This window comes from Triticum aestivum, chromosome 7B, assembly GCF_018294505.1.
Source record: "Triticum aestivum cultivar Chinese Spring chromosome 7B, IWGSC CS RefSeq v2.1, whole genome shotgun sequence".
In the NCBI taxonomy this organism is placed as follows: Eukaryota; Viridiplantae; Streptophyta; class Magnoliopsida; order Poales; family Poaceae; genus Triticum; species Triticum aestivum.
The window spans coordinates 447995504-448008233 of NC_057813.1; the positions used below are offsets into that span (position 1 = coordinate 447995504).

At 44.0% G+C, this 12730-nt stretch overlaps 1 protein-coding gene across 1 annotated transcript; it reads right to left on the reverse strand.

Moving 5' to 3' along the window:
* Positions 1-2414: 2414 nt before the first annotated feature.
* On the reverse strand, positions 2415-3426 carry LOC123161608 (heavy metal-associated isoprenylated plant protein 28). Its single transcript, XM_044579428.1, has 3 exons — positions 3270-3426; positions 3106-3181; positions 2415-2981 (listed from the first exon to the last, which is right to left on the reverse strand). Exons 1-3 carry the CDS (start codon positions 3273-3275, stop codon positions 2551-2553), a joined length of 513 nt encoding a protein of 170 aa, XP_044435363.1. The 5' UTR covers positions 3276-3426; the 3' UTR covers positions 2415-2550.
* Positions 3427-12730: the final 9304 nt, after the last annotated feature.

Genomic DNA, 12730 nt, shown 5'->3' on the forward strand with positions numbered 1-12730 from the left:
CCAAAGTAATCCAGGAGTGGATCACTGGACAACGATCAAGAACATCCTGAAATACCTGAAAAGGACTGAGGATATGTTTCTCGTTTATGGAGGTGACAAAGAGCTCGTCGTAAATGGTTACGTCGATGCAAGCTTTGACACTGATCCGGATGACTCTAAGTCACAAACCGGATATGTGTTTATATTGAACAGTGGAGCTGTCAGTTGGTGCAGTTCTAAACAAAGCGTCATGGCGGGATCTACGTGTGAAGCGGAGTACATAGCTGCTTCAGAAGCAGCGAATGAAGGAGTCTGGATGAAGGAGTTCATATCCGATCTAGGTGTCATACCTAGTGCATTGGGTCCAATGAAAATCTTTTGTGACAATACTGGTGCAATTTCCTTGGCAAAGGAATCCAGATTTCACAAGAGAACCAAGCACATCAAGAGACTCTTCAATTCCATCAGCGATCAAGTCAAGGAGGGAGACAGAGAGATTTGCAAGATACATACGGATCTGAATGTTGCAGACCCGTTGACTAAGCCTCTCTCACGAGCAAAACATGATCAGCACCAAGACTTCATGGGTGTTAGAATCATTACTATGTAATCTAGATTATTGACTCTAGTGCAAGTGAGAGACTGAAGGAAATATGCCCTAGAGGCAATAATAAAGTTGTTATTTGTATTTCCTTATATCATGATAAATGTATATTATTCATGCTAGAATTATATTAACCGGAAACTTAGTACATGCGTGAATACATAAACAAACAAAGTGTCACTAGTATGCCTCTACTTGACTAGCTCGTTCAATCAAAGATGGTTGTGTTTCCTAACCATAGACATGAGTTGTCATTTTATTAACGGGATCACATCATTAGAGAATGATGTGATTGACTTGACCCATTCCGTTAGCTTAGCACTTGATCGTTTAGTTTACTGCTATTGCTTTCTTCATGACTTATACATGTTCCTATGACTATGAGATTATGCAACTCCCGATTACCGGAGGAACACTTTGTGTGCTACCAAACATCACAACGTAACTGGTGATTATAAAGGTGCTCTACAGGTGTCTCCGATGGTACTTGTTGAGTTGGCATAGATCGAGATTAGGATTTGTCACTCCGATTGTCGGAGGGGTATCTCTGGGCCCTCTCGGTAATGCACATCACTATAAGCCTTGCAAGCAATGTGACTAATGAGTTAGTTGCGGGATGATGCATTACGGAACGAGTAAAGAGACTTGCCGGTAATGAGATTGAGCTAAGTATTGAGATACCGACGATCGAATCTCGGGCAAGTAACATACCGATGACAAAGGGAACAACGTATGTTGTTATGCGGTTTGACCGATAAAGATCTTCGTAGAATATGTAGGAGCCAATATGAGCATCCAGGTTCCGCTATTGGTTATTGACCGGAGACGTGTCTCGGTCATGTCTACATAGTTCTCGAACTCGTCCGCACGCTTAACGTTCGGCAATATGAGTTTATGTGTTTTGATGTACCGAAGGTAGTTCGGAGTCCCGGATATGATCATGGACATGACGAGGAGTCTCGAAATAATCGAGACATAAAGATCGATATATTGGATGACTATATTTGGACATCGGAATAGTTTCGGGTGAAATTAGGATTTTACCGGAGTACCGGGAGGTTACCGGAACCCCCCGTAAGTGTATGGACCTTATTGGGCCATAGTGGAGAGAGAGAGAGAGGAGACCAGGGCAGGCCGCACGCCCCCTCTCCCTCTGGTACGAATTGAACTAGGAGGGGGGCGCCCCCCCTTTCCTTCCTCGCTCTCTCCCCCTTCCTTCTCTCCTAGTCCAACTAGGGAAGGGGGAGGGGGAGAATCCTACTCCCGGTGGGAGTAGGACTCCTCCAGGGCGCGCCATAGGAGGGCCGGCCCTCCCCCCTCCTCCACTCCTTTATATACGGGGGAAGGGGGCACCCCATAGACACGCAAGTTGATCATTGATCTTTAGCCGTGTACGGTGCCCCCTCCACCATAATCCACCTCGGTCATATCATTGTGGTGCTTAGGCGAAGCCCTGCGTCGGTAGCTTCATCATCACCGTCATCACGCCGTCGTGCTGACGGAACTCTCCCTCGAAGCTCTCCTGGATCGTGAGTTCGTGAGACGTCACCGAGCTGAACGTGTGCAGATCGCGGAGGTGCCGTACGTTTGGTACTAGAATCGGTCGATGGTGAAGACGTACAACTACATCAATGACGTTGTCATAACGCTTCCGCTTACGGTCTACGAGGGTACGTGGACGACACTCTCCCCTCTCGTTGCTATGCATCACCATGATCTTGCGTGTGCATAGGATTTTTTTTGAAATTACTACGTTCCCCAACAGAGTGTACATGCGTGTATATGAGCGTCTGCCATTTGTACCCTTTTTCTCCGGAGAAAAACTTTCGTATATTAAAAAAAACCCGGATAACTTGCATAAATTTCTTGTTCCAAACATAGGCTTCAATGTCTTAACAGAGCACCTTGACACAGAGAACTATACACAAGAGACGTATGTACACGATGCAGAGGCCACAGGTCGGCACTCACATGATGGAGCAGGCGCTGGGGTTGTCGTCGCTGAAGTAGCTCCGCTCGTCGGCAGGCACGGCGGCGTTGGACAGCGCCTGCTGCTCGTGGTAGTACCCATGGAGGTCCGAGTCGTAGTAGCCATGGACGTGGTAGTTGTACGAGCTGGCGCTGCCGTACTGCGCCGCCGGCATGTAGCCGCTCCTACCGTGCGGAACGCTGTTGTAGTAGCGGTGCGCATGGGCGGCGGAGGCGGGCTTGGCCTGGTACGAGTAGTAGGCCGGCTGAGCGTGAGCGTAGGCGTGGTGGTAGCCCGGGTCGTACGCCGACGGCCACAGCACGACGAGCTTCCCCGTGCGCCGCGCCGCGCGCAGCACCTTCTTCTGGGTCGCCGTGCCGGTCACCGTCACCTTGTCCCGCGCTCGGTCCACGTCCACGTAGTGCACGCCTGCACAACACGACCACAAACTTATCATCAGGACATGTCTCTCTCCATGCGTACTGTATGTCAAGCTAGTCTGATAGTACCACAATCACGATGAGAAATTCCTTTGGTGGTACTACGTACGTACCTTGAAGCCTGAGAAGGGCCTTCCTCACGTTGTCTTCGCAGCCGTCGCAGTCGATGTTCATCTGCATCTCCACGATCTGCACGCAAAACAAGATTTCTCAAGGATTTAGCAGTACACCTTGGCAATTTAGCCGTGGACAAAGGCAGACAGGTGCAAGAACTTACCGTCATGGCTGATTGCTCTTGGAGAGGCTAGGCGATGTGAGTCTGACAAAGTCGAGCTCCTTTCTAACTCTGAGTGATCTGCTAGGACAATGTAGGGATGCATATAAGGGCCGGAAGGAGATGACAATTGACAAAGGCCTGGATATTTATTTTTGAGGTCAAGTCAGCTCGTGGATAGCTGAAGATATCTACTACCAGCTGCAAGTTGCACCAGTAGTGCGTATATATGTAGTGACAGTGGACGTTTTATTATTTGACATGTCATTTCGGTGCTGCATCATGAAAGCGACGTGGCAACGCGTCATAACGTTTCGTCTCGGACTGCCATGACGACGCTGAGCGGTGAATGGCCTGGAAGTTGCGTGACAGTTTTGCGGACGCTGTAGAGCGATCCATCAAGTTAATTTAGCTGACCGACAAAAAAGCCGACCGCACGCCCGGAAAGTTGGATCCCTCGAGGCGATCAAGGAGGCGACTAGGGGTCCCTTGCGCGCCGCCGGTGACGCCGCCGGTTTCCTCTCTCTTCGTCGGCCGCTCCGGCGGCGGGAGGGAGGGAGAACCTCGGGTCTGTTCACTAGATGGGTGTGTGGTAGGGTTAGGGTTGAGGGAGACGCTGCCGAGGCCGTTGCGGTGGTGTTGCATCGGAATAAGTTTCTCCGGGCTTCGTTCGCGGTCAGGCGAGGCTTTTGCCTTTTTCTAGGAGCCAGCGGTATTGGGGATCTCCGGATCTCGTCGAGGTCGCGGGCTATGGTGGTTGGAGGTCCATCGGCACTGGCCGTTTGGATCCTCAGATGGGCGATGGAGGTAGGGAGACGAAGACCTTTCTTCTCCCTTGTTGGTACGATTTGTTGCTGCTGTTCTTCTCCTTCCTCTGCGCTGATGCTGGTGAGAGATCCTGCTTTGCCCAGGCGGATGGCCCGGTCGCGGTGCTGGACCGGTCGGATGACTCGAGTTCTCTTCCTTCTGGAAGGGACACTTTTCGCGGTACTCAAAGCCAAAGATTGTGACGGCTGTTGCAGGTGTGTTGGATTGATGTCTATGCCTTCTCAGCGCTGGTGTCAAGAAAGGAGGAAGCAGCGTGGCGGCAATTTTACCGTGGTCGAAGATGATGACCTGTTTGCGACTGGTTGGAGTCTTCTCTCAAGATTCAGGGATGATGACACAGGGCTCCGGAGATCTTCTTGTGTTATGATTGTCTTAGGGTACTCTAAGTGTTCATGGTTCTTTGTTTTTGCGTTTCACTGTGCTTGTAAGGGTCACCTACTTTGTACTGATTCGTGATTTGCATGAACAATTTCTCAAAAAAAAAGTTAATTTAGCTGACCTAGAGTAGTGCCGGTATTTTTTGAGGAATAATTAAGCTGACCCTACAAATAAAATTGCCACCATCTACCACTAAAACTGCCATTCAAATCGGTCGTAAATTCCATCCCCTCCTCAAGAACGTTCGCCAGCTATTAGGGTCAAAAAGTTATCCTACATGAACCTTGAATTTAACTTTTGCTTAAAAGGTTCTGGAACTTCAGCGGAACTTATTGTAATTTTCGAAGTAAAATAGAATCCATGAAACTTGTCTCAAATAAGTATATCGGTCATACGAAAATGTACTATTTGAGTCTCTCAGATGATCCCTCGCTAGTGTGTATAATTACGGAAGATATCTGACGAATGTTCGACTGGAACCAATCCTCAGCGAACACACCCACGGCCACACAGGATCTAGATCTCATGGATGGCAGTTTCTGAATAAATTTGCCCCAAAATAAATAAAATGCCATGCCCTAACACTTAAATGACACCCCCACTAACACTTAAAATGTTGTTCGTGTCGTTGCAGAGAACGGTCGCTAGATATTACCATCATATAATTATAATCATTACAAATACTTTGTTTAGATCTAAGATTCAAAAGAATACAAAGTAACTGATGTGACTAATAATTACAATAATATCATTCAGAGACTTTTGCTTCGTGGTACCAATCTCTTCAACACGAAATACTCCTAAGACTTTAGTAAAGAGACTATAATAAAACTGTAGCAGCGATAATGCCATTCCCTCACCAACACGAACATGATTACCAATAAACTTTCTAAAAGTCTCTTGAATCGCCTATCAAAAAAGATGAGAAGCCTTGAGCAATAACATATATATCACGACTTGGTTGCCATCGAATCTGCCGAGCGTTCTGGTTAATGGAATTTATGTTTTAAAAAAACCAAGCTTTGCATCAATGCATCATATATATCAGAAACAAGAAGAAAGAATAAAGTAGAAGCATGGTTTTGTACAACTCACTTGCGTAACTCATCTGGCTATAGCGGCTCTAAATGACTCCAAATTTACTAACATAGCGAGAAATAGGAGCCTATTAGCATCATTTTCAGTTTAGCGTTAAAAGTGCATAGCTTTAGCGGGAGTGCTCTCCAAAAACTATAGCAGGCTATTTGAAACTTTGTGTTTAGTTCTTTTGGTACCTCCATTGTGTACCGAGGAACATCAACTTGGTATCACTGCGTGAAGGGAGTAGTTCTGAATAGTAGTATCAAAAGGCTGGACACAATAAGTGCGGAGGCGAAGAATGAGAAATACCTGGGTTTACCAGTGTATACAGGCAAAGCCTCACCCTTTCTACTAACACCTTGCACCTGGGTCTATCGGCGCATATCGCCAAAGCCTCACCCTTTCTACTAAGGGGGCTGCTACGAATCAGCTGGATGATTTCCTCGGGAAATCGTCCCCCTAACTAGCCGTCCGATCTGACGGGGGTTGCCGTTGGATCGTAGCACAAGCTCGTCTTCCTTCCCTGTACGCAGCGCCAACAGTTGGATCGCAGCACAAACCTGGTCTTCCTTCCCTGTACCAAGCGCAGCAGCTTCCATGGTAGCACCGGTGGCGCCACCGACGCTCCATTGCAACCTCCGGCGTGCTTCACTACAGCTCCGGCAGCGCTCCATTGCAACCCCGACAACCTTACGGCGTGCTTCACTGTAGCTCCGGCGATGCTCCATTGCAACCCGACGACCCTTCGACGTGCTTCACTGCAGCTCCTGGCGACGCTCCATTGCAACCCTGACGACCCTCCGGCGTGCTTCACTGCAGCTCCGGCGACGCTATATTGCAACCCCGACCCTCCGACGACGCTTCACTGCAGCCGCGGTGGAGCTCCAATGGCCCCAAGATCTCTCCAATGCAGCTCCGCCGCCGGCGACTTGTAGCATCAGCAGGTTGTATTGCAGCGCTGTGGCCATGGATGTGTTGCTCTGCATCAGAGCACAGACAGTCGTCGACGAGCGCGGCGTATCGCCGGCGATACCGACGAGAGACCGCCTCCCCCGTGCGCGCTGCATCGCACCCTCGGGGATGCAACACCGCGGCGGTGGCGCATGGACTTCATCGTCTCTGTCGCTCCCTTTTTTGCAGCACCGTGGCCGAAGTCCGCCATGGGGGCTCTCCTCTTCTCGCGAGTAGAGATGGGGAACAGATAAAGGGGGCAGGGATGAAAACGTGTGGAGAAGAGACGGGGTGGAAGAGTTAAGGCCGGCTGGGCGAAGCGGTGGAGGGCGAGAGGACACGTGTCGATCAACGGGAGAGGCTTGCGATCATTTTTTTCATCCGGTTGAAAACAAACGTTTCCCTTGTACTAACCCCTTGCATGACAATAATAAATTAGTTTTATATGGTACAAGAAAAACATTAATTTTCCCTCGGGTTTTCTTTCCACCGATGGCCATGCCATCGAGAGCATTTCCCACCGATCTACACCCATCTTGTGTTGTGTGTCCCTCCTGACTCACATCAGGTTTCCCCTGCATCCCGATCCTCGTGTGGGATGTAAGATTTTGAATTGAGTAGTCGAAGCTACTAGGAATTAGACCACGAGGATTGCTAATACACCAAGAGGAAGTTGGTGACATCAGGAGAAAGAAGACCCTAGCGCGCTACTCAAACTTCAGCACCTTGAAGAGGATGAACTTTTTTCTTTTCTTTTTTTAGAAATGGGGAAACACCCCGTGAAGTGGATGAACTAGATGATTTGATTCGGGACGATGAAGTTGACATGGCGGACGAACAACTGAAGTGGCTAGCCCTAAAGAGATTACAGACGGAGAAGGGGTTCAGCCAAGGGGCGTTGATAGCTGATATGAAAGTGTCCTGGAATCTTGCACATGAGATGATATGGAGCAGGATTAACCCTACAGTGTTCTTTGTGCAATTCCATTTGTCTAGTTTATTGGAGCAAGGCATTGCATCAAGGTTTGTGGGATTTCAAGGCTAGCATTGATTATTCAAGAGTACGGTGGTTATGCAAACCCTGAAAGTGTCAAGTTTGTTAAAGTTGAGACGCGTGAAGTCAAATTCAGAAATATGGAGATGAGGATTGGCGAGGTGCAGGAAATACCAATAACCCTACTTAGTGGTTTTGTTGGACAGTTTTCTACGAGTCCTAGTGAAACTTGATGGCAACAAGAAGCTGACAAGGTTTTTCAGTTTTATAAGAGGAGACTGAACATATTTCTGTAAGGTGAGGTATGAGAAGTTATCTACTTTTCTATAGGGCATGTGGTAGGATGGGACATAGGCATTAGGAATGTGTCACAAGTGAACATAATGAAGCTACACTAGAGTGGGGTTCATTCATCCTAGCTCCAAGAAAGGGGAGTCAGAATGTGCATGATATGGGCCCTGGTCGTGATGCTAATGGCGACCGATAATATGACGACTTTGGTTATGAAAGAAAGCATGGCCATGGTGTTACAGTAAGAAGATTTACTGTAGAAGACGAAGATGGAGCCATGAGTAAGCGAACCGAGAAGAAAAATATTATGACATGGAAAGGATGAGGATGGAGCGGAGGATGAGAACTAGGATGAGGACCTCCAAGCAAATGGAAAAATTTAGGAAGGGGGCCTACCACCAAACTCGAGCTTGCTTGGGAAGAGGCTGGTATTAGAGTCGGTTCTAATCATGGCTTGACATAGAGGGGAGAGTGTCCTGCAAAATTGACAAGTTTGAAGAAGGCAATGTCCCACCAGATTGAAGGAAATATGCCCTAGAGCCAATAATAAAGATGTTATTTTATATTTCCTTATTCATGATAAATGTTTATTATTCATGATAGAATTGTATTAACCGGAAACTTAATACATGTGTGGATACATAGACAAAACACCGTCTCCCTAGTATGCATCTACTTGACTAGCTCGTTAATCAAAGATGGTTAAGTTTCCTAGCCATAGACATGTGTTGTCATTTGACGAACGGGATCACATCATTAGGATAATGATGTGATGGACAATACCCATCCATTAGCTTAGCATAATGATCATTCAGTTTTATTGCTACTGCTTTGTTCATGTCAAATACATATTCCTCCGACCATGAGATTATGAAACTCCCAAATACAGGAGGAATGCCTTGTGTGCTACCAAACGTCACAATATAACTGGGTGATTATAAATATGCTCTACAGGTATCTCCGAAGGTGTTTGTTGGGTTGGCATAGATCGAGATTAGGATTTGTCACTCCGAGTATTGGAGAGGTATCACTCGGCCCTCTCGGTAATGCACATCATAAGAAGCCTTGCAAGCAATGTGACTAATGAGTTAGTTGCGGGATGATGCATTATAGAACGAGTAAAGAGACTTGCCAGTAACGAGATTGAACTAGGTATGAAGATACCGACAATCGAATCTCAGGCTATGGAGATGCCCATTAATAGATATCAATGTGAGTGAGTAGGGATTGCCATGCAACGGATGCACTAGAGCTATAAATATATGAAAGCTGAACAAAAGAAACAAGTGGGTGTGCATCCAACTTGCTTGCTCACGAAGACCTAGGACATTTTGAGGAAGCCCATCATTGGAATATACAAGCCAAGTTCTATAATGAAAAATTCCCACTAGTATATGAAAGTGACAACATAGGAGACTCTCTATCATGAAGATCATGGTGCTACTCTGAAGCACAAGTGTGGAAAAAGATATAGTAGCATTGTCCCTTCTCTCTTTTTCTCTCCTTTTATTTTTTTCCTTTTTTTCTTTTTTTCTTTTTCTCCTTTTTTTTCTTTTGGCCTCTTTTTTTCTTTTTGGCCTTTCTTCCTTTTTTTCTTTTTGTAACGTCCGAAGTCTCATCCCGACTTGTGGGGGAATCATAGTCTCCATCATCCTTTCCTCACTGGGACAATGCTCTAATAATGAAGATCATCACACTTTTATGGATTTACAACTCAAATATTACAACTCAAAGCTAGAACAAGATATGAATCTATATGAATGCCTCCGGTGGTGTACCGGGATATGCAATGAATCAAGAGCGACATGTATGAAGATTATGAAGGTGGCTTTGCCACAAATACGATATCAACTACATGATCATGCAAAGAGCAATATGAAAAAAGTAATGTGTGTCATATGAACGGAACGGTGGAAAGTTGCATGGCAATATATCTCGGAATGACTATGGAAATGCCATAATAGGTAGGTATGGTGGCTATTTTGAGGAAGGTATATGGTGGGTGCATGGTACCGGCGAAAGTTGCACGGCACAAGAGAGGCTAGCAATGGTGGAAGTGTGAGGGTGCGTATAATCCATGGACTCAACATTAGTCAAAAGAACTCATATACTTATTGCAAAAATTTACAAGTCATCAAAAACAAAGCACTATGCGCATGCTCCTAGGGGGATAGATTGGTAGGAAAAGACCATCGCTCGTCCCCGACCGCCACTCATAAGGAAGACAATCAATAAATAAAATTATGCTCCAACTACATCACAAAGCGGTTCACCATACGTGCATGCTACGGGAATCACAAACCTCAACACAAGCATTTTTCATTATCACCTCGACTAGCATGACTTTAATATCACTACCCCCATATCTCAAAACAATTATCAAGTATCAAATTGATCATAGCATCCAATTCACTTTCTATGATAGTTTTTATTATACCCAACTTGGATGCTCATCATTCTAGGACCAAAATTTGTAACCATAGCAAATACCATGCTGTTCTAAAAGACTCTCAAAATAATATAAGTGAAGCATGAGAGACTAGCAATTTCTACAAAATATGACCACTTCCGTGCTCTAAAGGATATAAGTGATGCACTAGAGCAAATGACAAACTACTCCAAAAGATATAAGTGAAGATCAATGAGTAGTCGAATAATTGTGCAACTATGTGAAGACTCTCTAACATTAAGGAATTTTAGATCTTGGTATTGTATTAAAAAAGCAAGCAAAACAAAATAAAATGACATTGCAAGGATAGACAACTCATGTGAAGAAGTAAAAACTTAGGCTCAACCGATACTAACCGATAGTTGTTGAAGAAGAAAGGTGGGATGCCTACCGGGGCATCCCCAAGCTTAGATGCTTGAGAATTCTTGAAATATTATCTTGGGGTGCCTTGGGAATCCCCAAGCTTGAACTTTTGTGTCTACTTAATTCCTTTCATATCATGGTTTCTCTTTTTTATCAAAAAGCTTCATCCACACCAAACTCAACAAGAACTCGTGAGATAGGTTAGTATAAACCAATGCAAAACCTTATCATTTTCTACTGTAACAAATCACTAAAATTATTATTCAACATTACATACTAAATGTCTCTGCATATTTAATACTCCTATCCTCAAATAGAATCATTAAACAAGCAAACATATGCAAACATAACAGCAATCTGCCAAAACAGTACAGTCTGTAAAGAATGCAAGATTCATCATACTTCCCTAACTCCAAAAATTACGAAATAAAATTCCCACTGTAGAAGATTTATCATAGCTCATTATGCAAAAAGTTTCAACATTATATCATTTTCTGAATTTTCTAGGGAATTTTTGCAGCAGCAGTAAACTTTCTGTTTTCAAACAGCAACAGGTATACTAGCAAAATAAGCATGGTAAAGGCTATCCTTGACTTTTTTGTTGAAAATATAGATGCAGAACATTATTCTAAATAACAGCAAGAAAGTACTAACAAAACAAAATGACGCTTCAAGCAAAACACATATCATGTGGTGAATAAAAATATAGCTCCAAATAAAGTTACCGATGAACGAAGACGAAAGAGGGGATGCCATCCGGGGCATCCCCAAGCTTAGGCTCTTGGTTGTCCTTGAATATTACCTTGGGGTTCCTTGGGCATACCCAAGGTTAGGCTCTTGCCACTCCTTATTCTATAGTCCATCGAATCTTTACCCAAAGCTTGAAAACTTCACAACAGAAAACTCAACAGAAAACTCGTAAGCTCCGTTAGTATAAGAAAATAAAACCACCACTTAGGTACTGTAATGAACTCATTATAAATTCATATTGGTGTAATATCTACTGTACTCCAACTTATCTATGGTCCATATCCTTGGATACTACTCATAGATTCATCAAAATAAGCAAACAGCACATAGAAAACAAAATCTGTCAAAAACAGAACAGTCTGTAGTAATCTATATCAAACGTATACTTCTGGAACTCCAAAAATCCTACAAAATTAGGAAGTCCTAAGAAATTTGTGTAATAATCCAGAGCAAAAATAATCAGGTAAAAATCACGTTACGTTGAATTAACAAAACTAATTTATTGGGTGCAAAAGTTTCTGATTCTCAACAGGATCAACACAACTATCACCGCAAGCTATCCTAAAGGTCTTATTTGGCACTTTATTGAAAAAAAAGCTATAAAACATGATTACTACAGTAGCATAATCATGTGAACACACAAGAACAGTAGGGGTAAAATTTGGGTTGTCTCCCAACAAGCGCTTTTTTTAATGTCTTTCTAGCTAGGCATGATGATGACAATGATGCTCACATAAAAGATAAGAATTGAAACATAATGGGAGCATCATGAAGCATATGACTAGAACATTTAAGCCTAACCCACTTCCTATGCATAGGGATTCTGTGAGCAAACAACTCATGGGAACAATAATCAACTAGCACAGGAAGGCAAAACAAGCATAGCTTCAAGATTTTAAGCACATAGAGAGGAAACTTGATATTATTGCAATTCCTACAAGCACATGTTCCTCCCTCATAATAATTTTCAGTAGCATCATGAATTAATTCAACAATATAACCAGCACCTAAAACATTCTTTTCATGATCTACTTGCATAGAAAATTTACTACTCTCCACATAAGCAAATTTCTTCTCATGAATAGTAGTGGGAGCAAACTCAACAAAATAATTATCATGTGAGGCATAATCCAATTGAAAACTAAAATCATGATGATAAGTTTCATGGTTATCATTATTCTTAATAGCATACAAGTCATCACAATAATCATAATAGATAGCAACTTTGTTCTCATAATCAATTGAGACCTCTTCCGAAATAGTGGATTCACCACTAAATAAAGTTGACACTCTTCCAAATCCACTTTCATGTTCATCACAATAAGATTCAACATCCTCCAAAATAGTGGGATCATTACTTCCTAAAGTTGACACTCTTCC

Excerpts from the sequence above, each read along its gene's own strand:
- LOC123161608 (XM_044579428.1), bottom strand. Across the intron at positions 2,982-3,105 it reads GGCCCTTCTCAGGCTTCAAG|GCGTGCACTACGTGGACGTG; the intron begins GTACGTACGTAG and ends CGTGTTGTGCAG.